The 25777-nt window shown below is 39.8% G+C and overlaps 1 protein-coding gene across 1 annotated transcript in view; it reads right to left on the bottom strand.

The window, feature by feature from the left end:
• SH3RF2 (SH3 domain containing ring finger 2) overlaps nucleotides 1-16443 on the bottom strand; it is a 79485-nt gene extending 63042 nt beyond the window's left edge. Inside the window, 3 exon segments of the mRNA XM_063292891.1 lie at nucleotides 14757-15283; nucleotides 15840-15928; nucleotides 16348-16443. Of these exon segments, the coding sequence (XP_063148961.1) occupies nucleotides 14757-15137 (381 nt within the window). The 5' untranslated portion in view covers nucleotides 15138-15283; nucleotides 15840-15928; nucleotides 16348-16443.
• Nucleotides 16444-25777: the final 9334 nt, after the last annotated feature.

The following is a 25777-nucleotide window of genomic DNA, read 5'->3' as shown; positions in this document are numbered from 1 at the left end:
CTCTCAAAGAACATGGAGCTCCTTTTCCTCTGGGGAATTACATGCAGCAGTTCTCGGGGTCAGGCCATTGCATTAGGGCAATTTACAAGGAAAGAAGCAGAATGAAAAAAGGTAGCCATAAAAAGCAAGGTAGACACAGCGGGCCAACTCCCCTCCCCGCAATTCTCTGGGTGACAAGTCCAGCACCCAGTGGTACTTTTTTGACTTCCCACAAATCAGGGATGCGTACTTAAAGCCACACAAAACAAATGAATGTCAAGGATGGGCCCTTGCTGGACAGAACCATTTAAGAAAGTAAACGTACAGCAAAGAGAGTGAATGCAGGCAGGTTATAAAAGCCACGATGAGATCACACGTGGCATGTCATCACACCAATGATGCAAATGATGTAATTTCTATCAGTTGTCATGATACCATGCCATGTGTGACATCATTACCACAACCACTGCAACTTGGCAGATGCCCAGGGAGTTAAAAGTGGAAGCACTGAATCTGAGGTCTTTCGGGCAGGAGCTCAATTTTCTTGTGGTTCTCCAAAAGTCAACATTGATTATTTGCATACAAATGCTTCTGACAGAGTAGCCACACAAAAATGTGTCAGTGGGGCAGGCAGCTAATTTTTGAATGTACACTTAATTAAGGTTTTATGCTTAGTCCCACTCCCACTGCCACATCTACTAATGTGTGTCTTTTCTTAAACCTCATTGTCACTATGTGCTTTATAAATGCTTTTCCCTTCCACATCTGTTTGATAAAAAAACAGACAAACCCAAAAAGATTTGCCAGCCCAGAAGTAAAGAGGATATACTGGGACAGCATGTGCAAGTTTTTCCATTTGTAACTCAGTTGCATGATTGCACTGACATGACTAGATGATTCTGCTGCCCTGGTGCTAACAACATGGGAAGGAGAAACATTCTGTTGGGAAAAGGGATGACAGATTTTAAAATTAAAATTAGTATCACTAACCACATACACCCCTGGTCAATCGCCACTAACCATAAACTGTTTGCTTAAACAAATACAGAAAAAAAGGGATGATGGTATAGCTGGCGTCATCCCGTATTGATCTGCAGAATATAAACATTTTAGCGGTACATTTAACCAAAATTAATTAAATAATTAATTGGTATGCTGCTGCAATTACTGAAGTAACTTCAGGTGGCTACCTCATGAAAAGTTAAGTTCCCTTACACTGGAAGTCTTCAAGCAGAAGCTGAATATTCATCCCTCTGAAATGCTTTAGCAGATTCTGCCCTGAGGAGGGAGTGGACTAGATGACTTGTGAGGTAACCTTCAACTTAACACTCCTATGGCTTAGCTGCTACATCAGATGGGAGAGTTCAGCCCTCTACAAAACAGTGCAGCCTGTAGCCCCAGAGCTACACAGAGCTCTCTAAAGCCCCTCTGGAGGTTGCTGCTGAATAGCATTGCATCCTAGCGTTGGACACCTGCTGGAAATGCACAGCATGGGTGTAGTTTAGAAAGAATGTAAATTTGCAAACAAATATGACTATGTGCTAGAAGGCAGACAAGTGTCAGCTACATAAGGGAGGAATCAAATTAACTACTAAAGGAAATGAAAAATTACTTTTTTTCTGCCCCCAACCCCCTACCTGATCCCATTCTAACCCTGCCTACTTTCTGAAATGCAGCTTCTTGAAGGCCAAATGCAGCTCCTGGCTTAAAAAAACAGGGCTGTACATTCAAGTATTTGGTAGAAAATGGTTACTTTCTTGACAGTCGTTGCTAAGCAGTGTGATTAACTTAATAAATGCATCTGCTACTCCTCTTCCATTTATTATTATTTTTCCTGCCTGAGTCATTACCTTAGTAACCAGTTAAACCCTTTTGTGTTTTGCAAGTCAACACTTCGTTTTGTCCACTAGAAAAAGCTCCTTTGGAGATGCTTTTATTCTGTTCTTTTTTTCTGTACTTTGCCATTTTGTCTGATCTCCTTCTGTATTTTCCTATATTATCAACCATAATCAATTCACTCAGTCGAGGATGTAAATTCTTAAGCGTATGCTGGGGGTCAAGGCTGATGCCAAGCAGCCCTCTCATATCTTTGTCCTGTATCCAGATTACAAATGGCTCTTTGGAAAGTTGATTAAAGAATGGTAAGCAACCCAGGATCAAGCACCAGTTTTACCAGCAACCTGCACATTTTACTGGCTTTGAAAGCCACAGATGATCACACTCCATAAAGTTTCTGTACACGGTTCTCCTGCCCTTCTTTCAAGGAATTCCAAATTCTCACCCATGTCTAGCCCCCATATCTGTCTTCCCCAACCTAAACATTCTGCAGATGACTAGACCAACTCCCACAATTCTCAGTAATGGGCATGTTGCTTGGGGAATTCTAAGCCTTGACATCCACCCATGTGGAGATTGCCCACATTGAGAACAATGTACAAAAAAAAGGGGGAGTTGGTTGGTCCCAAGTATCAAAGCTAGGATAAGCCAGGCTGCAAGAGGGGACTTGGAAATAACCCATTCAATTCCTTCTTCATTGTTAGGATGGCTGGAATACGTGTGCTGGTTAATCAATGCCAAGAATGAACTCTGGTATTATAATCCTAAAATGCCAAGAATGAACTCTGATATGACATAAAACCAGCTTGGAAACATATTGAAAAAAACCTCAAGCACTGACTTCTGGTGGGGACATGGAGGACTGAACAGCTGTGTCCGCGAGCTCCACGGGCAGAACTGGTATCATGGCAGTATTTTGGGGCTCAGGCTGGTTTCTCCTGAAGCCCAGGAGCATTTTTCCAGACCAAGGAAAAAGCTTGGAATTGACCCATTGTCCTCTGGACAGCGAGTTGCAGCCAGGAGATTGTAAACAGCATTCGCAATCAACAGGTAAGACTTCGCTGGGAGGCTGGGACATCACCATTTCCAAGCCGCACTGCAGCCTTAAAGGGACATTAAGTCCAGCCACCCCATTTCTAAAGCACCCAATTTATTTATTTTTTTGAAGTATTTCTTCCCTAAGAGAGGCTTTCTACATTAAGGAGAAACGGTGCTTATCGTTATTTTTGTGATTAATTAAAAAAAATTAAGGTTTGGATTTTGCTTTCCATCCAATACTAAGGAGGGTTGAGAGTATATTATCAGTTCCCTGTTATTATTTTTGTGCTAATTCTGAAGATTTTAGCATTCTTCCTACACGTTGAATCTGCCATTCTGAACTTTTACTTTCCTGCCGCTACTTTCTCTGGGGAACTGTCTGTTATCTTAACTCAGTTTGGAAATTTTCCATTACCTTTCACTTTTCCCAGTTAAGTACCTAGGGGGCGCCAAAATTTACTGTGCGAGACATGGAGGATCTTAAGCAGGCTCTCTCTGACTTCCATCGAGATATTAAAGCAGATATTAAGCAGATTTTTTTTCTGATTCCTGCCAAGTTATTATGCAAGACATTCAGAGCATTGTGGAAAATATGTGGTCTAAAATATGCCATCTGGTTGGGGATGTTGTGGATGAAACTGAAGAATCTAACAGTGATGGAAATGTCTCTCCTAAGAGTGAGACTGGGGCTTCTGTTGAAATGCTGGATGAAATTGACAATGCTGAATTGAAGAACTTAAATGGAGAAACTATACTGTAAGACGTGAGTGAATTTGATTTTCTGATGCAATGTTGTGGAAAATAAGGGGTTATTATGTATGGGGAGTTTTTTGAAGAGAAGTCTGCATGTGTGAGGGGAGCAGTTGGGCAGTCTGATTTCTTTAAGAAAATAGCTCTGTGCTTAATATGGGGATATATAAATATTTTGGTCTATTTTGAAGTGGGTTAAGGGACCAAAAATATTTATCTGAATGGTCTTTTGGCTCTGGATGATTTTACTTATTGTTAATGATTGGGATTATTATTAAGGTTTTTAAAAAATATACATTAATTCATGTTTCTTGTATTATTAATTATAATGGCAGACGATTTACATTCTTTTTTATTTTTGATCTTTATTATAGTAGACAGGAATGTAAAGCATAGTAGTAGGAAGGGAATAATTAAGTAATTGTTTAGGAGGGAAGTTGATTAGGTGATTTATACTTTTTCTTTTAATATAAGGGGAGGGAGCAATGATATTTAGTGATTTTTATAATGTGCTAAGGGGTCGACTTATAGAAATAATGTGATTTTGGTTTAATATAGAGTAAGGGATTGATTATGGAAAATTGCTGTATATCCTTGATGTTTAAAGTCGGAAGTCACATCTTTTTGTAATCTATTTAAAAAATTTTCTCTTGTGTTTTCATACTTTAGTTTTTTTGTAGTTTGTTTTTCTGTATCTTTTATCTTTTTCTGAAATTTAATAAAAAAATTTTAAAAAAGAAAAAAGAAAAAACCTCAGGCATCAACCTATCAGTCAGCTTGCTACCACCAGAAATGCTGAGAATTCATCTAGAAATATGAGTTATAGAGACCATGGTCTTATCACATGACAAGTTATAGAAAAGAACAGGTTTTCTCCCAATGCTGTGTTAGAGAACCACCATGTTTAATTCCATATCAACAAACAGAATTCTTATAGAGTTTGCCTTTTGGACAATTTTAGTGCACAGCAGCAACTGAATTTAAATTAGGTGACTCTTTTTTTAAAGGAAATTTCAAAGCAGGTGAGGCCTCTCGTATAACTACTTGAATCTGAGGTTTCAAGCATTTGCCAATTTAGAATAAGGTTGGTGCTTGCACTTATGTTATTCAGAATCTAAGTATACTTTCTACATCATCTTGGCATAAGAGGAATCACCCAATACCACCCCAGCTTCAGCCTCTGGCTGTACAATAAATATGATAGCTAAATGATATATAGTACACAGTTTGCAATGTTATCTTAGTCAAATGTTTTAACATTTGCAAACTTCCCCACTGCACTAAATTCCTTCCTAATCACAGTGTACACTGACAACCCACTTAGCAGACAGCAGAGAAAATAACTTGCATACCAACTCAGTGCAAATCAACCAAGCTGATACTGAAGCTAAGGCAAATATATGTTGAATTAAACGTGCCATTCTTGCCATGCAGATAAATTTTGCAATAGTGGAAATATTGATTTGGTATGTCCCTTCATTCTTCTGCAATACAGAAGAATGAACACAAGGAAGTTAATAATGGTGAACACGGTACTTGTCTGGAAGGTCTGGTCAATAAAACCAAGATTAAGCCAAAGATATTGGGGCACCTTCCCTGCATCCCTTGTTCTATCCCTGTTCAGATAAGATGTAGAGGCTACCGCATGGAGTGGTTTTGGAACAGAATCGTATAGGTTTGACCTTTCTCCTGATTTCTGAAGATTCGTCAGCCAACGTAAGTATACGTTGTATGTGGGTAACATTTTTTATCTTACAGTAAAAACTGTCTTTCACACACACACACAAAAATCTTATGGAGTAGCTGTCACTCAATGATAGTACATTTATTTGCATAGAGATGTCCCAAGTCTCTCAAGATGGTCTTGTTCTGTCTGAAACCCTAGTGAATTCCTGCCAGGACACTGACACTAGATAGCCCAATGGTAGATTTGGTACAAAGCAACTTCCAATGATCCAATGAAGGTCTTGTCAGATGTTCTGCTCAACATGAAAAGGGAGGCAAGGACAACAGGTATAACACTGCTTCATGTGCTACTCTCATACATCTATTATGTCAGATAGATTGCATGAAAACAACTACTGGATCCGATAGTCAAACAGAAATGGGAAGAAGGGAATAATTTAGAAGGCACCATTATTCAGTGGATGTTTATTCTAGAGAGAATACCTTTCTTTTGCTCTCTCCAGTTGCCCCCTTGTATGCTCATATGAAAGAACAAAAGAAATAGATAAGCATGCTAGTAGTTTCTCTCAGACAATTCTACATTATCCTTTGGCTTACTGAGAACACCAAAGGTCTGTGGTGCACAAATGTCCAACTGATGGCAGCTTTCATGTGATTACAATGAGGATGAGAGCATGTAAGCAGTAACATTCTCTGGAAAAGTTGGAGTGGGAGGTAGAAATCCCTAGCAATTTTCACAAAGGCAGAATGAGGGTTTGGATGGTTGCCTAAGTGTTCTTACCTAAATGGTATCTAGCCTGCTACAGGAGTATGTGCCCAATTTCCTCTTGTTCTCACAGCCAAACAGCACACTGCCCATTTATTAAAGAATCACTATTTAGAAGTGGATGCAGACCTGTGATGTGGAGTAATGATCAGAACACCAAATATCCCAGGAAACCTTCTGAAAAAGTTTGAACAGGATTGCAATATGCTTTTCTATGGAAAGAAAATCCCATCACTTTTTCTCTCAACCATCACCATCAACTTAGCTTTTTGTGTTGCTTCACACATACATGATTGACTGTAGACAGGCTTCTGTTATTGTACCTAGACTGTGGAATACAGATGGTTTGTCAGAGAATCAGTGAGTGATTTATCAGGCTTCATTGCTGTTGCAAACCTATAACCATCTACTTTGGAGAAATACTCTCTCTGAACAGTGTTAGCTACTACTGTATTGCATTGTGAAATCAGTATGTTCATCGTAACTGTGCCTAACATTATTTTCTCATTGCTGATGAAAAAGTGAAAACAGATATGGCAACAGCCATAGAAGGAGCAGTGTTGCAGTACAAAAAGACAGCACAGCAGTATGCAGAGAAAACTTGAGGGGGGAAAAAAAGCTTGACTTCAGACAAGTGTTGAGAAGAGGACTGAGGAAGGTCTGCAAAGTTCCAAAAGATTCAAGGATTTTGATTCTAAATATTTCCAAAATTATGATGTCTCCAATTGCACGAACAGGAATGCAAGGAACATAAAAGAATGTTAATGAATGAATCCACACCACTGGAACGGGCCATCTAAGTTATGAATGTCAACTTCTGCTCAGGGCAGGAATACAGATTAAAGCACCACCCAATAGGCCACCGTCTAGCCTCTGTTTGAACAATCCCCTCGAGGGGAGGCCTCACCCACCATCTCTCTAATTGGTTCCACTGCTGAACTGCTTTTACTGTTAGAATGTTTTTCTAACATAAATAACAGGAAAGCTGATTCCAGTCTTAAGTCCATTATTCAGCATTTTGTACCCTGGAGAGATACAGAACAGGCCTTGACCTTCTACTATGTGACATTCTCTCAGGTATTTGACAAGTGCTTTTTCTTCCCTTCCCTTCCCTTCCACCTCTCTTCTTAGCACTTAGTTTCTGGTCCCCTGGTCATCCTTGTTGCCTGCCAAGTTCTTTGTTGCCCCACTTCCAGAAAAAAACTGGATTCTCCTTTCACAAGATTGATTGAAAAGGACAGGATAAGGTTATAGAAATCTCAGCAACTGGACTGTCTTCACTTTAGAGTTTAATTTATTTCCCAAGTTTCTAAGGTGGAAACTTTCTCATTTTCTTCCTCGTGGTGAGGATGCCATTCCCTTAACTGACAAAGGAGGAATGTTCAGGTGGTTAGAATGTGAATCTCTCTGAGGCTCACTTCTTTCCTGAAGTGTGGTACCCAGAACTGGACACCATCCTAAAGGTGGATTCTGACCAGTATAGAATAAAGGGAAACTCCTGTTTTCCAGCAATGGCACCTACCTCCAGAATGGCACCTACCTCTGGAGGGAATCGCCTCCCTCCAGAAATCTAAGTGGCTCCATTCCTATTAGAAAAGCCTTAAAAACCGAGCTGTTCAGAACTGCATTTCTTTAAGACCTGTCATCAATGTACCTATTCTTTTGTTGTTGTTATAGTACTATAATTTTTGATAAAGTTTGATGGTTTGAAAGATTATTATTTCTATATTACCGTTACCTTCATCTTGTTGTATTGTATACCGCCAAGAGTCCATTTGGAAAATGGGCAGGATATATAAGCAAGTAAATGAAAAATAAAAAGTAAACCTATCAAAATGGTTTTGAATGTTGTCATTTTCTAGACTAGCCATCCTACTCAATCTTTTTAATAAATTCAGGTTATGTACCTACAAAATGCAAATACATCACATTCATCCTGCTTTAGGAATAAATCAACTCCACTCAAAGGCCTTTAACAAACATTTTCTCCATGGTTAAATGAAACTTTCCAATTTGATAATTTTTGATAATTTTTGTAGATTTTAAAAAAAATGTTGTCCTAGCCATTTACACCTGCTACGCTTTCTTTTAACTTGCTGGGGCTGCCAGCTTCATCCTCTTCCCCCACATCATCATCATATACTATAATGGTACTGCGGCATCTGAGTGCTCTGAGGCTCGTGAAATGGGGCTGGAGGCAGGATAAAGTCTCTGAACTGCAGTTGTCCACTTCTGATGTAACCACACGATAGGACATCATCACTGCAGTATGGCCACTGATTGGCAGGGATCCTGTACGTGACTAATTCGAGAAAGAAGAAACAGCAGCTAAAGGGAAAGATGGTGAGACGGCAATACCAAATCTGTGGGGGAATAGGTGGTGGACATTTGTGGTAGCTAGAAGGGGAAAAAGCCCCAACTTCTAGACTTGGTGTTTTTGATCTAGCAATAAAATGTAAACGTTAATACACAAGCAGCCTTTATTGTCACAACTTAATTCTTAGCAGAACCTCTCCTCTAAATTTCAGCTTTCAGCAGACTTTAGGAAAGAAAATGAAAAGTGCCTTCCTATATTCTGCATTGGAAGAAAATGCTAAATCATGTGTGTGTGTCCTTCAGTTTTTACTTCATTGAATTCATTTCAGTAATTCAGCTGGATTTAAATGGCTGCGTGCTATAGGAACAGAAATATCTACATCTAAGGATCAGACCCCTTTGTGGCATCTGTGATTTCTCTAGCCTTTGCATTTCTCCTGAAAGAGTCACTGTTTTTGCAGGAAATAAAAGAAGAGTGAGCGTTGGTCTCCCCAGATAACTGCTTCTTGATGTAACATGAATGTTTGGATTGAATTCGATAGCGACCATGTGGTGCTCATGTTCATCCTATCACCATACCTGCAAAGAGGTCAAGTTCCTTGATGTCACTTTAAGCAAAACTGTTCTTGTAGATCTAGCTTGCCTGCTGAGCTCTGGGAAAGAACTGTTGGATGCAAGCAGGAAAGCATATTGTCTACATGGTGCCAAAAGACTGCTGCGTAAAATGTAACTCGGAATTGGCAGGATGGAAGCTGAGTTGGATGGGGGTGGAGCTGCTTCCTTGCAGGTTTGAAGGCTGGCAAGGCAAGCAAATAGCAGGGCAGAGCTGAGCAAAGACTTTTTTCAGAGCTCTTAAGCACATGGTTAGTAAATGACAAGAGAAACCATGTATGTAAATCTGCACCAAGCAGACATTTTTTTTAGCCAAGACAAGAAAAGCAACAGGCTGCCATGGAAAAGCAAATGCTTTTTCATCTTTTAAAATTGTTTTTGGGGGTGGGGGGACATTAGTTCATTGAAGCAGACTGAATGTTGACACTACAAAAGTCAGTGTTCTAAACCATTCCTTTTCTCACTACTGTAGGCTATTTTTATGTGGTTATTTTTAAGTTTTTGCAATGTTTCAGGATTAATCCTTATTTTGTAATCACGTAACTTCAAGGCGAGGACCTTACCAGAATAGGAGAATACATAGTAGGGGAATTAATGCAGAGGCCCTGATGAGCACAAACTGCAAATCATTCAGTTTTGCAACATTCTTTTCAATTGGCCAAGATAGCAATACTAATGGCTCAAGTAGTGTTTGATGTGGTTTAATTGCCAACAGCCTCGAATGGGATTTCAAAATATCTCATGTTTGGGACGCTGTTACTATAATGAATAGTATATGAGATAATCCAAACTCTTTGAAGTCACTCAGAGTTATCACAGGAGAGGACAGTTGTGGATTAGGTAACTAAAATTTTTGCATTAGCGCAACCCTATGGCAACGTGACTGGTAGGTCTTGATCCTAAGCTAGTGGCACAGGGTGAGGCTGCATTTGAGCACAGGTTGATCTGCAGGCAATGAAACCAGTTTTTTTTTTCCTAGTGCTAAATTTTCTGATTCTAGTTGTCCTTTTGCCTAGTTCTCCTCCCTTCCAACTAGTGGCTTCTTTTCTTGATGTGTTTCTTCATCCATCCACATGCACCTCTGGTTAGCAGCTTAAGTTCATATGATACATAGAATGGCTGTGGGTTGGCTCATGATGCTCTCTTTCACTAAAATCTTTTGGCTAATGGCTTAAACTATATAGAAAACTGAGCAAGCTCTCAGTGTTCTAATTGTTCAGAAGGTTCTATAGTCTCTGGGTCTCATGACAAGATTGCACTACAGTACAGTAAGATAAACATGTTGGGAAGAGGCTAGCTGGAAGTTTTTACAAATACAACTGTTTGCAGTACAAACTCACTGATAAAGAACAGTTAAAGCTAGTTATCTTTAGAGATAAAAGAACCTGTGGTAAGGGAGTGATGTCTCATGTGAGGTTTTGTCCTTTAGATGGGGTGGTCTAGTGCAGCAGATTTTACACTCAGGGCAACTTTTCTCCTTTCCTGATTTGAGTTTGGTCACTTAGAGTGCAGAGATGTACTTGAATTAAAGCAGCTGGGTGGACATGGCATTTATCTGAAAGTTGGCTAGATTGCTAGATATCCATCAATAGAAAGAAGTATATAGCAATGGAACATCTCAGCTACTAGGCTTGTATAGGCAGCCACACTTTGCCTGAGGCACTTCAGGTCACACCATTTGCCACAGTGAAGTGGACTGCATTGCTTTGATGCCTTCTCTGGCTGTGTCCTAACAGCCAGGAACCACGCTGAGACAAGGAATAGGTCTCTAGTGTTTTATTGCTACTACATTAGACAGAAAATCCTAACAAACTGAAGAAGTGTGGGAAAAACCCAGACAGATAAACCCCAAAAGTTAAGGCAGGTCTGATCTGTGTCTCTTTGAATGGCTGCTTAACTCCTCAGTACTACGCATGCGTTCCCCCCCCCCCCGGATAGGGGCCCCCTCCTGCTCACTATCAGTACTCATGACAGGCTGTTCCAGTAGCTAGAAGAAGTTCTCAGACTTCTTCTTTGACTTCTAGTTACCTCCTGGCTTCTAGAATTATTGGCCAAGGTCTTGAGAGCTATGAATCAATGAGGCTCCAAAGCTTTGCATATTGGCTGCATCAACAGAACGCCTGAAATGGGCAGGATAGTGGAAGATACAGTACTTCTACTGTATTCTAACCTTCAACAGGGTGGCCTTCAGATGTGTTGAATGACCATCCACATAATTTCTAGCATTCACTTTGTCTTTGATTGGTTGGCACTAGTGAAGAACTGGTTTTCCACTGTAGGTGATACTGAAGTATGCTTTCCCGTAGTGAGCTAGTCTTGCACGCAGCTAGCACACTGCTCAGATTCTGCTGTAACGTGAGCCTTTTAATAGATTAAATTCAGTCTAGGACAGATGGCTGTCTAATGCAGAGCACCAAATGGTTTATCCTCACCCAACGAAACCAAGTAAGTTATGCTGACACCAGAGGAAGAGGTGTTCTCTCCATCTCTCATTGTAAAAAAAATACAAGTAGAACAAATTAAATCATTGAAATAGCTAAGCATTCTTTGGACCTATGTCCATACTCAGCTGGCTCAGCATGCCAACTATAGCAAGATGGGTAATGGACGCCAATCAATAACGCATTACATCATTGCTAGCAGTTCATGGCTCAAATTCACAATCTGTTTTGACCAGGACAATTCATAAACCTCACTGCTCTTGCACAAATTTAAAGAGTTCATTCACCAAATCTGTATCTGCAACTGCTTGTTACCACAAAACAAGATTTAAAAAATCATCTGTAAGATTTGTGTGTATTTTATTTTTCTTTATTTCTTCTGGAGAATCTCTAGTAAGTTTTCCCTGCCATATTCCTCAAAATTGTATTCATGCTCAGTGGGGAAGAAACAGGCATAGACAGGACTTTATAATCCTGTTTCCTATGCCTCCCTTTCAGTTTAAAAAGTCCTTAAATGTGGTAGCTGAATAATGCATTATTTTATGCAGTTACAATTGCACACTATTAACAGAAATTTTATACGGGTATTAAAAACAGACTAAACAAACAAAACCGTATCATAGGGCTTCAGTACAATCTACTCCCCCCAAGGGTATTTGCCACTGAATACAGTGGCATTTACTGTTAGGTAAGCATGCGTAAGATTTCCATCTCAACACAGTAGCATAAGAAGTTAGAATTTTAAATGAGCTGTCCTAGGAGATCTTGCCTATTTAGATCAAGTGAACTTTGCTCTTACGGGACATGGATTCAAAATTAATCCATGATCACAAATTTTAGCCAGGGTGAGCCACCTGCAGGCTGAAGATAACACTAAGTGCACCCCCCAGTGGGCAGGATTCATATTTTCAGTCAGTGGGAGGGCAGAGTAGGCTGATTTTGATAGTTTAAAGCAGTCTTTCTCAGCCTTGGCAACTTTAAGATGTGTAGACTTCAACTCCCAGAATTTCCCAGCCTGGGGAATTCTGGGAGTTGAAGTCCATACATCTTAAAGTTGCCAAGGCTGAGAAAGACTGGTTTAAGGGGAAATTGATATATTAAGCCTTGCAGAAATTTAGGATGCTAATTTATTTCTTTCCTCCCTAATTTTTCTCTTCAGAGAAAGGGTCTAAGAGGCAAAATGAATTTTTCAACTGTGTAAGGCTTGAGGCACCTACTTCATTCTTACACCTTCTCAAATCTGGTAAATAAACCCAAAACATTGTCTTCATGCAATCCATTGATGTCATGATGCTATCAGCCCTCTAGTCCATGGAGATTTTTTGTTGCTGCTGCTGCAAAATGTTGTCCATCTCTGTTTTAGCCTTATATTTTTTCATTTCTAGGCTAGATGCTACTTCCAGGGTAAAATAATCTTAGAAGTCCCAAGTCCTCTTAAATTAAAAAAAATGACTGACCTCAAAACTGAGTTGAAGAAGAAAACTATATGTTCTGCTTAGTAAGATGCTATCATTGCTTAGCTATTCAAGCTACTTGTATGTTAAACTAAAGCAGGATGGATTACAGAACTGAGGAATCTCTGGCATCCAATCCATCTGGACTCTGGGACTTCAGGAAGTATTTTATCACTTCAGTGAAACTCCCTCCCATCCTTTCACTGGGGAGTTAAGCTTCTTCAAGGCAGTAGTGACGCCTTGAAATAATGCTTCCCCTGGATTTTGTCTGTTATTTAGCTATAGCAAAGGACAGGAAAAGCCAGCTTTCAGCAATGTGGCCTTCGAAGGCACCTCAAGCTGGGAACATTTTCAAGCACTTGCTCTGAGGGAGGAATCACTTCAAAGCATTCCTATGTTCTTGAAGCCGCCTCTCTGAAAACTATGTGACATCTGGGGGTGGAGATGGTTTTAGAGATGGCAAAGCTTTTATACAACTCTGTTACATCATCTGACCCGCTTCAGGAGGGATCTAGCCTTTAAGCCAGATCCTGTACCCTAGTTCAATGTAGATTAGATTTATTGATTTGCATTAAAAAAAAGTGCTAGTCCAGTCCTTCAAACACTTGAATTTATTCAGGGACAACTGTACAGGAGTATCAGGTTATCAAAGGCACCTTTGGGAATAAGAATTGCCCAACAGATTATGCATATTTATTTGCAACATGAATGAGATAAGGATGATGAAGCTGGACTGATAGGTAATTAGGAAACTATGTAGGTTACAGATAACTTCAAGCTGGGCAAGTCTGGGTGAAGGCATTCTGCAGGTTTCACCATTATTTGCTCTTGTTATTTATCTTGTTGTTTATCCTAACCTTGACTTTCCTGACATACAAACCTCCACATGTTTTGGGAATCCCAGGCAGTCCAATGCAGAGAATGAAGAAACAAAGCTGGGTTAGCCTACCTTCTTTCTTAATACAATTGTTTTGAGATTTCCTTAAAATGTCTTTCTTTTAGATGAATTTCTGTGGTCCTAAATGGCTATTACCAGGGGGTAATCAAGACCTTCAAGGTTCCAGTACTAATTCAGAAAGCACTTACATAAGAAAAAGCAAGCCGCAGAGACCTGCCTGCAAATTCATACTCTTGCAAAATTGTTTAAAAAGCATACAGTTATAATTAAAAGGTTCTTAATTACATGAACTGAAAGCTGTCTCTGCCAGCCACCCAGATCCATACAGTTGGTACCTTCACATGGGTGTGAAGTCCATCATTGGAGAGTTCACACACTGGCATACGCAATGAGCTCTCTCTGTGCGCGTATGTAAGGCACACATTTAAGGACAGGAATTACCAGAAAAGTGATGAATCTAGGACACAAGTGACCTACTTTTTATCCATATTCTGATCCTGTCACACCTTCAAAAGATCAAAAAACACTTTTTTTAAAAAAAAACCTACTTTTGTAACAGCACAAAGTATTATTAAAAAAAATGTTTTTGAAAATCCAACCTTTCTCAGTCCTTGACAGGTGTGAAAATAGTTCTGCTTTTCCATATGTATAAATTCTCCATTTCCTGATTGAAACTAAAGCTGGAAAGAGTTGTACTACAATGTTACCTGAAAAGTCTTAGCTCAATTTCAGGCTCAGCTGGAGGTGACAAACCTCTGAGAATTCAACAGTCAGACTCTTGGCCAGAAATGGTTCCAGAAGGAATACATTTAAAATGAAAGAGTTGTTGTAAAATCCAGTCAAGACTGATAGGGACCTTGGAGAGAAGTCAGCCAGCTTTATAATTAGCTGAATTCATCTAACCCCTTAAATAGGAAAAGTGACCAAGAAGTCACTGGTAGTGACATACAGGTAGTGATGAAAGAAATTATCTTACTTACCTCTTCCAAAGGAATCCTGGGACTGGAAGTCATCTGATATTGATTGAGCTCTAAGTTTTTTGGTCCTCCCCCCATTCTCCTGATGGAGGCAGGAGAGGAGAAGGTTGAGGATCTTTGGAGCGAGCCAAACTTCATCATGTTTGGTCCAAATTGGATTCCATCCAATAAGCGTATTAAAAAAAGGTTGGAAGGCAGTTCTTCAATATTGCTGAGAACAAGGGTTCGACATTCAGGACATCTCAGCTCCTTCCGTGATTTCAAAATACTCTGGAGACAAGGCTTACAGAATGTGTGCTGGCATGGAAGCACCTTGGCTGAGACATCCAGCTTTTCCAGGCACACTGGACACTCTAGCATTGTGAATAAAGCGAAATTGTCCATGTTGTTAATGTTCTACTCAATTAAAAACTCCAGCCTCAAGTAGGTTTAGAAAAGTCCACATGTTGCTATTTGGAAAAAAGGAGTTGGTTTGTTCAGGAATGTCCCATGGAACATACTGGTAATTTTAAACTCTAAGAACTACTTTACTGTATAAAGAAAATAACAGAAAGAGAGAAATCATAGAACCTAAATATTTCAGTACTATGAAATGCCTGCCACCAACATTTCAAGAAATCTTCACTAGACAGTTTGCATGATACATTCTTTTCCCTGCTAATTTTTGACATTCATGTCTGAATAAATATTAGATAAACAGAATTATACCCAATGACCAATTGGGATCAAGAGAGACCCAAGATCCATTGTCGCTGCAGGTAGCCATTGAATAAAAGGGAATGAGACATTTTTCCTTCCATTCAAACTGAGTTGATCACAGTAGGACAATACACTTCTTCTTGGATGTATTGTAGAATGATCCATCCATCTTCAAATAATGCCACATTAAAAAAAAACCTATGTTGTGAAAGTCACCAAATGATCAGACCACATACAAACAGAAGGAATTCTACAGAGGCACATGGCTGAACACATTCTCCCCTCCCCTCTTCTGGAACTACCCACCGTATCTTAAAACATGTTTCTGCATTTTCCCAATTTTCTCCTAGACAAGTCACTTTGACGAAAGACACTGTCTTGGCATACCTGAAAATAAAACCACCTGGGCTTGATTTCAGAAGACTGGCAATGCAGCTTGCCTTGTCTTTAACACAGTTGACAATCCAACGCCAGCCCTGAAAAGGGGGAGGGGGGGGGAAATCATTATTCCGCCCACAGCAGAAAAGTTACCCAACCTGTTCAACACCTTTCCCAACAGTATACCAAGCCAAAGCGAAGCCGATATTTAATCCTAATTTCAAGTCCTGGCCTGCACAAAGGAGCCCCGTGCTGTCCCACACCAAAACGCTGTCTGTTAATGAAGACTGAATCTAGTCCAATAGAGCCCGATCAAATAGTCCAAGTGTTGCAATTTCTGAGACACTTCCTTTCCGTTCTAAACATGAACAATCCAGCCTTGCTCTCTTTGTGAGTCAGACTAATGAGGAAGGGCTATAAGCTTCAGGAGCTGAGGTTTCTCACTGAATGCTGAAGGAAGAAGCTGTGGGAGAAAAAAAACTAGCACAGGCTCCTAATTTTAGTGCGTGTTACTGACCTTGCATTCGTGACCCCTTTTAAAATGAGTTCAGCTCATGCAGCAGCTCCAGAACCTGCTTTTCTCTTTCTCTCACTCCGAATTGCAGCTGCATTGAAAACTTTAACTAGGTGCATTACTCAGCTAAACTTAACACGTGCTGCTTGTTAACTCGTATGTTGCCAGGCTGCTACTCCTACACGGATTTTACATCAGGGAGAAGAGTGAAGTCTGATTATGCATCAGGAGGGGGCTGTTTGCTTACAAAAACAGACACACACACACTTGCATTTGAATGATTTTGGCTTTGGTTATTATAAATTGGATCAATAATTTGGCTCAGCTTTTTTTCCTTACAAGCTGATCCTGTTTTAGAAACGGGGGGAGTGTAAAATGAGGATTTTTAAAAAGCCCACAAGGAGCCTCTCTATAAAGGCAAAGAGGTGCCACAGGAAATGAAGAATGAATTTTTGATGCAAATAAAAATGAGATCCAAACACCTGTGTACTTAGGAGTAAGTCCCACTGAAGTCAACTAGGTTACTATAGAGTAGGCATATATGTGATTGCTTATGTAGAGAAATAAAATAAAACTTGAATTGCAAGAGGCGTCTGCTGGGAAGTGAGTGCTTTTGTTTCAAATCCAGCAACTTCCTTCTAAAGGTTTCATTCTTTGCCACTGGCTTTTCCCAAAAGGACAGAGAAGAAATCTAAACCAAAGCCTTCACCTGAGAAGTGTAGCTCTGCTGAAAGAAAAGACCTTGGTGGCCCTGGAAATAGCAAGTATTCTGGGATGTCTGTTGAATGGCTACTAAAAGAGAATTTTGGTAGCCTTTGCAACTTTGATTAAAATCTTCTACATTTGCCATGCTGACGCTCAACTGAGCCTGAACTATATTTAGAGGTGTTCTCTTAAATAAAACAAGCTGCATCTGGGGAAGCTGGGAGCTTGAAGGAGGAACAGGGCATGAGCCAATAAAGCAGGCTCCACCCTGTGAGAGCAAGACAACTCATAATGCTGTCACTCTCCATAGATTGGTACTCCTCCACACGCCTTCATCTTCTTGGTTGCTTCTTTTGGCACCTTTTCCAGTTCTAAAATATCCTTGTTGAGGTTTAGTGACCAGCATTGTATACTTACAATTCAATATTGTCTTCATGCTATAGACTTGTATTAAGGCATTAGGATGATGGTTGCTTTATTCTTTATTATTCTTTATGATCTCAGATATGGAAATTGAAACACACAAGAGCCCACATTTTCATTAAGCATCACCACCCCATGATCCCTTTCCTGTTTGGTCAGTGCCTGCTCAGACCAGTCATCATATATAGGAAATTAGATTTTGCAGTAATATGCCTCACTTTACCCTTGCTTCTGTTGTACCAAATTAAAAGAAGAGCTATCTGAATGGATGCAGCAGTAAAAAAAAAAATGTATTATAGAAAACCCAAACAAAGTACTTTGAAACGACCCAGAATCTACTCAATGGCACCTAGTATGGATGCAATAGATTGGAATCACAAGTTAGCAGATGTGGGGGTTCTTTTGGTCTGTGTGAATGTCTTGAGGGAATGATATTAAAATCACTTGAGGGAATGATATTAAAAGCAAAACTGAAATACTTTGGCCACATAATGAGAAGACAGGACACCCTGGAGAAGGTGCTGATGCTAGGGAGAGTGGAAGGCAAAAGGAAGAGGGGCCGACCAAGGGCAAGGTGGATGGATGATATTCTAGAGGTGACGGACTCGTCCATGGGGGAGCTGGGGGTGTTGATGACTGACAGGAAGCTCTGGCGTGGGCTGGTCTATGAAGTCATGAAGAGTCGGAAGTGACTAAACAAATAAACAACAACAATGTCATGATATCCAGAACACTTTGAACCACTTCCAGTTCAGAGACTTTACTTCTGGAAATCACCAAATCACCCCAGAATGGCATGGTTGACAAATTTTACACATCTCAATACCTTTCTACCATACTTTGTATACTGTAAAATTTCTTGGTCCATTTTATGATTTGTAAACATTGTACTAAGGGACATAGCTCCATGTATTTGCTGTAGGTTTTTGCCATTTACTATATATATTTTATAGCTTGCAATTGTTCACACCTTTTACCTTGTCAAATAAAACTATAGTGATGTTTGACACATTAATTTTGTGATCTATATTCTTCTTTGCGTCCTGAAATCTGTCTAATGTTCATTACAAATAATTTATGTTCTCATCCATTTTTGTATTGTCTGCTTATAGAAGTACATGCGTATTCATGTCCCCAACCAAGATACCTATATCACCACAAACTTTCTTTATACAATTGTTCAGAAATACATTAAACAACCAATGGGACAACCCAGTCTTTGTCTAACTCCCTTCTCAATGCTGACCTATTGGTTAAACCTTCCATTTATTCTCATAAATGTTTTACAAATTACTTCTGTCATATAGTCTAGCACTCTTACTGCATTCAGCAGCACTTTGAAAGGACTGATAGGTATTCTTTAATCTTTATAGAGAGATACTATATATCCAGGATAATTTCTGGATATATATATCCAAAATTATATACAAATACATATACCCATATAAAATTATCCAGAATGTACAGTATAAGGGTACCTCAGATCTATGCTGGCAATGTGGACAACATGAAGGCTCGTTTTATCACATGGTGGACTTGCAAAAAAGCCAGGAAATTTTGGGTTCAAATGCACAGAGCAATACAGAGAAATTTAAAGATCAACATTCCACTGAATCCAGAACTTTTCTTGCTGGAACTAATGGATAGACTGTCAGAAAAAAGCTATGGAACATTGTTTTTGTATATTATAACTGCTGCGAGACTATTATATGCACAAAGATGAAAAGACTCTGAAATACTACAATGGAGGAATGGTTGGCAAAGATGATAGAATTAGCAGGAAATGTTACTTAACTATTGTTCCTTATGACTGAGCAGCTTCCCTAACAAGCTAGATTAGCCCCAACAATATTGTCCTTTTGGAGACAAGTTAACAATGGAGCTCTTCCAGAGAGCTTTCTAAATTTATTTTATTGAGGAAAGACCAGTGTTCATGCCACTCTAATTGGTTTTTAATTTGTTAACTATTGTATTACTGTATTGTAGATATTTTATGGTTACATGTTTTTAATAATCCTTGTATGCTTCTAAGAGTCACTTCCTTATGGCAGCTGAGAACTCTAATTAATTAAATTCACAAGCACTATGCTGAATGTAACAAGATTGATTTCTTCATTCCAAGGAAAAGCTAATTACATTTATTTGGTAAATCATATAGACCCCAATCTAAATTTGAGTCTTTTTCAACCTCTTTAGCATCCTCTGCAACTGTTGGGGAAGCTTAACTCAGAGTTTGAAATGTTTAGTTTCTTGTTCTGGATGCCTTTCTTCAAGAGAAATCTGTTGGGGAGTACATTCTGCCAATGGGCAGAACAAAAGCCTAAATGGGTAAGACTATTCATTTTCTTCCCTCCCTCACATTATAGAGTGCCACATGAAGTATAGATCTGAAGTGGTTATGGATAGACAGTTTGGTGTCCATACATAATTTAAGAAATATTATTTGCTTCCATAATGTCAAAATATTCATTAAGTTGTGTCCTGGGATGATGATTGCTCCTGGGTTTTTTTTTCTCGTTTATAGAATAGATTAGAAAGTCTTAGAGATCCAGACCATCACATTTCGGGTATTTAAGAAGTAACATCTTTAGCAGTGATATTCTATTATGGCCTGTCATGGACTCATCATAGCTCCCCACCACAGTTATCAACAAAGCTTTATTTGTTATCAAAGAACTATGAATCTGAGGATTTCTTAATTCATGGATTTGAAATGGCTGTCTTCTTTAACCCTTATGAAGAAATGTCCAATATTAACTTATACATTTTTTAAAAAAAAGTTTCCATCAAGACAGACTAAGTAGTTTAGCCACATACAACTGCAAGTGGAAGAAAGTCCTCTATTATTTATTGTTAGTCCCTCTAAATTTGCCAAATAAAAATAAATCTTGAGTGAAGCCTTGTTTGAAACTTCAGCAACTGCCTGAGTGACTTCTGGTGAGCCCATGGTGAGCTAGACATCCCTATCTGGACAGGACGGTGTTAATACAGCAGAGATTGCAGCTGTATGCTGGATCGTGGCTGGCAGAATCTCTCCGGAGAAAGGAAAGATTGTGAGATTGCGCACACGCACTCCAGATAGCTGCTCCTCATGAGCAGACTGCAGGAATTGAGGTTTTTGCAGTTGGCTTATAAGTCGAGTAGCTGGAAGTCGAGGGATTCCATCGAAGCTCACGGTCATAATGCAGCTTTTATGGACAAAAAACTCGACTGAGCCTCATTTCTTAATCATTTTTGGAATTTTCTTTACTGCTTTTGGAATATTAAGACCCTTCAGAATGGCAAGCATTCACTGGAGGGTCTCCTCCTTCATGAAAGAAGCTTTAAACATGAGTTTAAAGATTTAGAATGAATATATATGTTGTTGTTTATTCGTTCAGTCGCTTCCAACTCTTCGTGACTTCATGGACCAGCCCACGCCAGAGCTTCTTGTCGGTCGTCAACACCCCCAGCTCCCCCAGGGACGAGTCCGTCACCTCTAGAATATCATCCATCTATCTTGCCCTTGGTCGCCCCCTCTTCCTTTTCCCTTCCACTCTCCCTTGCATCAGCATCTTCTCCAGGGTGTCCTGTCTTCTCATTATGTGGCCAAAGTATTTCGGTTTGGCCTTTAATATCATTCCCTCAAGTGAGCAGTCTGGCTTTATTTCCTGGAGGATGGACTGGTTTGATCTTCTTGCAGTCCAAGGCACTCTCAGAATTTTCCTCCAGCACCACAGTTCAAAAGCATCTATCTTCCTTTGCTCACCCTTCCTTATGGTCCAGCTCTCGCAGCCATATGTTACTACGGGGAACACCATTGCTTTAACTATGCGGACCTTTCTTGTCAGTGTGATGTCTCTGCTCTTAACTATTTTATCGAGATTTGTCATTGCTCTTCTCCCAAGGATTAAGCGTCTTCTGATTTCCTGACTGCAGTCAGCATCTGCAGTAGTCTTTGCACCTAGAAATACAAAGTCTTTCACTGCTTCTACATTTTCTCCCTCTATTTGCCAGTTATCAATCAAGCTAGTTGCCATAATCTTGGTTTTTTGAGGTTTAGCTGCAAGCCAGCTTTTGCACTTTCTTCTTTCACCTTGATCATAAGGCTCCTCAGTTCCTCTTCGCTTTCAGCCATCAAAGTGGTATCATCTGCATATCTGAGATTGTTAATGTTTCCTCCAGTGATTTTAACCCCAGCCTTGGATTCCTCAAGCCCAGCGTGTCGCATGATGTGTTCTGCGTACAAGTTGAATAGGTAGGGTGAGAGTATACAGTCCTGCCATACTCCTTTCCCAATCTTAAACCAGTCTGCTATTCCATGGTCTGTTCTTACTGTTGCTACTTGGTCGTCATACAGATTCTTCGGGAGGCAGACAAGATGACTTGGTATCCCCATACCACTAAGAACTTGCCACAATTTATTATGGTCCACACAGTCAAAGGTTTTAGAATAGTCAATAAAACAGAAATAGATGTTTTTCTGAAACTCCCTGGCTTTTTCCATTATCCAGCGGATATTGGCAATTTGGTCCCGAGTTCCTCTGCCTTTTCTAAAGCCAGCTTGTACATCTGGCAATTCTCGCTCCATGAATTGCTGAAGTCTACCTTGCAGGATCTTGAGCATTACCTTACTGGCATGTGAAATGAGTGCCACTGTTCGATAGTTTGAACAGTCTTTAGTGTTTCCCTTTTTTGGTATGGGGATATAAGTTGATTTTTTCCAATCTGATGGCCATTCTTGTGTTTTCCACATTTGCTGGCATATAGCATGCATTACCTTGACAGCATCATCTTGCAAGATTTTGAACAGTTCAGCTGGGATGCCATCGTCTCCTGCTGCCTTGTTATTAGCAATGCTTCTTAAGGCCCACTCAACCTCACTCTTCAGGATGTCTGGCTCTAGCTCACTGACCACACCGTCAAAGCTATCCCCGATATTGTTATCCTTCCTATACAGGTCTTCCGTATATTTGTGCCACCTTTTCTTGATCTCTTCTTCTTCCGTTAGGTCCTTACCATCTTGGTTTTTGATCATACCCATTTTGGCCTGGAATTTACCTCTGATGTTTCTAATTTTCTGGAAGAGGTCTCTTGTCCTTCCTATTCTATTGTCTTCTTCCACTTCCACACATTGCTTGTTTAAAAATAATTCCTTATCTCTTCTGGCTAACCTCTGGAATTTTGCATTTAATTGGGCATATCTCCCCCTATCACTGTTGCCTTTTGCTTTCCTTCTTTCTTGGGCTACCTCTAGTGTCTCAGCAGACAGCCATTTTGCCTTCTTGGTTTTCTCTTTCTTTGGGATGTATTTTGTTGCCGCCTCCTGAACAATGTTGCAAACTTCTGTCCATAGTTCTTCCGGGACCCTATCTACTAAGTCCAGTCCCTTAAATCTATTCTTCACCTCCACTGCATATTCCTTAGGGATATTAGTGAGCTCATATCTAGCTGATCTGTGGGTCTTCCCTAATCTCTTTAGTCTGATCCTAAATTGTGCAATAAGAAGCTCGTGATCTGAACTACAGTCAGCTCCAGGTCTTGTTTTTACCGGCTATATAGATATCTGCCACCTTTGGTGGCAAAGGATGTAGTCAATCTGATTTCGGTGTTGTCCATCTGGAGAAGTCCATGTATAAAGCCATCTCTTAGGATGTTGGAAGGGAGTGTTTGTTATGCAGAGTGAGTTGTCTTGGCAAAATCCTATCAGCCTATGTCCTGCTTCATTTTGTTCTCCCAGGCCATACTTACCTGTAATTCCAGGTGTCATTTGACTGCCCACCTTAGCATTCCAGTCTCCTGTGATGAAAATAACATCTCTTTTAGGCGTGTTGTCCAGTAGGTGCTGCAGATCCTCATAGAACTGCTCTACTTCAGCTTCTTCAGCATTTGTGGTTGGGGCGTATGTTTGGATCACTGTGATGTTAGATGGCTTGCCCTGAATTCGAATTGAGATCATTCTGTCGTTTTTTGGGTTGTATCCAAGCACTGCTTTAGCCACTTTACTATTAATTATGAAGGCTACTCCATTTCTTCTGTGGTCCTCTTGTCCACAGTAGTAGATCTGGTGGTCATTTGATGTGAAGTGGCCCATTCCAGTCCATTTCAGTTCACTGACGCCCAAAATGTCCATCTTTAATCTTGACATCTCACCAATAACCACATCCAATTTGCTCTGGCTCATAGATCTTACATTCCAGGTTCCAATGGTGTGTTGATCCTTAGAACATCGGATTCGCTGTTCACCACCAGCACCGTTGGCCACTAGCCGTCCTTTCGGCTTTGAGCTAGCTGCCTCGTCACGTCTGGGGCTAGTTGAACTCATCCTCTGTTCCTCCCCAGTAGCATTTTGACCATCTTCCAACCTGGGGGTCTCATCTTCCGATGGTATACCGACATATCTCTGGCTGTACTGATCCATTTAGTTTTCATGGCAAGAATACTGGGGTGGGTTGCCATTACCTTCCCCAGGGATCGCATTTAGTCTGACCTCTCTGTCATGACCTTCCCGTCTTGGGTGGCCCTTCACGGTTTAGCTCATGGCATCATTGAGGTGCTCAAGCTCCAGCACCACGGCAAGGTAACGATCCTTTGCTGAAGGAATATATATATATATGAAAAAACAACAAAATGATGTTAACTGTGTTGATTTGGAAAGTTAAAAATTGATTAAGGGTCCAGATGGATTTGAAATAAGAATTTGAAATTAATTATAAGAATCTTTCCTGTGGGAAACTGTGGTTGTTTTTTTGGGGGGGGAGGGAAACATGATAAGATGGAACTTTGAATTTTGGATACTAGAGGGAACCAGAAGAAACTAAAGATTACAATTAAAGGAGAAGAATACTCAGGTTTAACACACTAGTACAGCTTTAAGATTTTGTTTATAGTTAAGTGATGAGTTATGGGAAGAAGAGAGCATTTCTTGTATTTTATGAGATGGTGATAAGTACAAACCAAAATTGTTTGTACTTGACGTGATGAAGAGGGAAGTTACTTCTTTTTTTTCTTTTCTGCACTTTCTATTTTTCTTTTTAAGTTTTCTGTAGTTTGCATTAGTCTTTTTTTCTAATTGTAATCTTTAATAATATTTTTCTTAAAAGAAACTTTAGCAACTACCTGATCAGATCTAGCTTGTATGTTGATGAATCTATAAGTGCATGAGCACATGTACAAGTTTGAATTATAGAGTAGCACGGACCCTGATTATTCAGGAAAATCTGGACTGGAGTAGCTCCAGATTAAAATATTTTAGAATCTAATATAACTTGGTACACATTGGATTGTAGTAGTATTTCAGGCTGAAGAGCAGGATATAAATGTGATGGGTGGAAAGATGGATGGCCTACTTATCAGGGAGTCATAACTGGTTGCTTTCTGGCTTAAGTATTTGCTCAATAGAAAGCTTATATTTATCTCTGCATAATATGTGAAACCAGATTTGGCAGTGACAAAACTCCTAGCATGCCAATTTGACATTCTGTATTTTTTTTAAAGGTAGGAATAAGCAGGAAATCACTACTACAGAACAAAGAAACACCTATTACTTTGTGTGAACTTGTCACACCTGCACCAAGAAAAAATGTTTTTATTATCAATATATGAGGATAAACATTTAATTAAAAGTGTTAGATGGACCCTCTCTCAATGTGTTTACAGTAGTGTTCATTTTGTTCCATGGAAGAGAGACTCCAGATGTGCCCCAAGACTTTGAACAACATGTCCCCATGATAAATCATGAAAAAATATATATAATGCCACAGAGAGGAAATTTCCAAAATATAGTACAGTAAGCAGTAATTGTGGGCAAGTCAGCAGTCCAGTTTTCTTGAAGTGAATTGCAGCTCTAAGTTTTGAATATGTTCAGAGACGTGCAAGGAACTCCAGTGTAACTGGATTCAGTGCCAGGAACACTTTGCTTCTGTCAGAAAGAGCTAGAACACTGAATTATCTTGCAATACTGGTGTGCTGTGGGAATATAAGATTTCACAACCATTTAAGTAGGCCCTTGGATATCACAGGACAACAAAGCTGACTGCAGCACCCAGATAAAAGTTCTGGTTCAATGTGCTTTGTGTTCAAAAACTGTATCTTTAGATAAAATGTGAGGATCTCTGTCTCTCCCTCTCTCTTTCTTTTCTAGAATGTCCTTCCAACAGACATGCTGCATTGACTGGATGTTTAATTGGCCCTACATAGATGATATTTGGACAACACCAGGGGGTTGAAAGCTATTTTTGAAATTAATTGCTATTATGTCATTTCGTTGTGGAGTGTTTTCACACCCATGATCTGATCCAGATTTTCTAAGGTACTGGTCACTTGT

This window comes from Candoia aspera, chromosome 2 (assembly GCF_035149785.1).
Source record: "Candoia aspera isolate rCanAsp1 chromosome 2, rCanAsp1.hap2, whole genome shotgun sequence".
Lineage (NCBI taxonomy): Eukaryota > Metazoa > Chordata > Lepidosauria > Squamata > Boidae > Candoia > Candoia aspera.
This window is presented reverse-complemented; position numbering and strand designations above follow the sequence as displayed.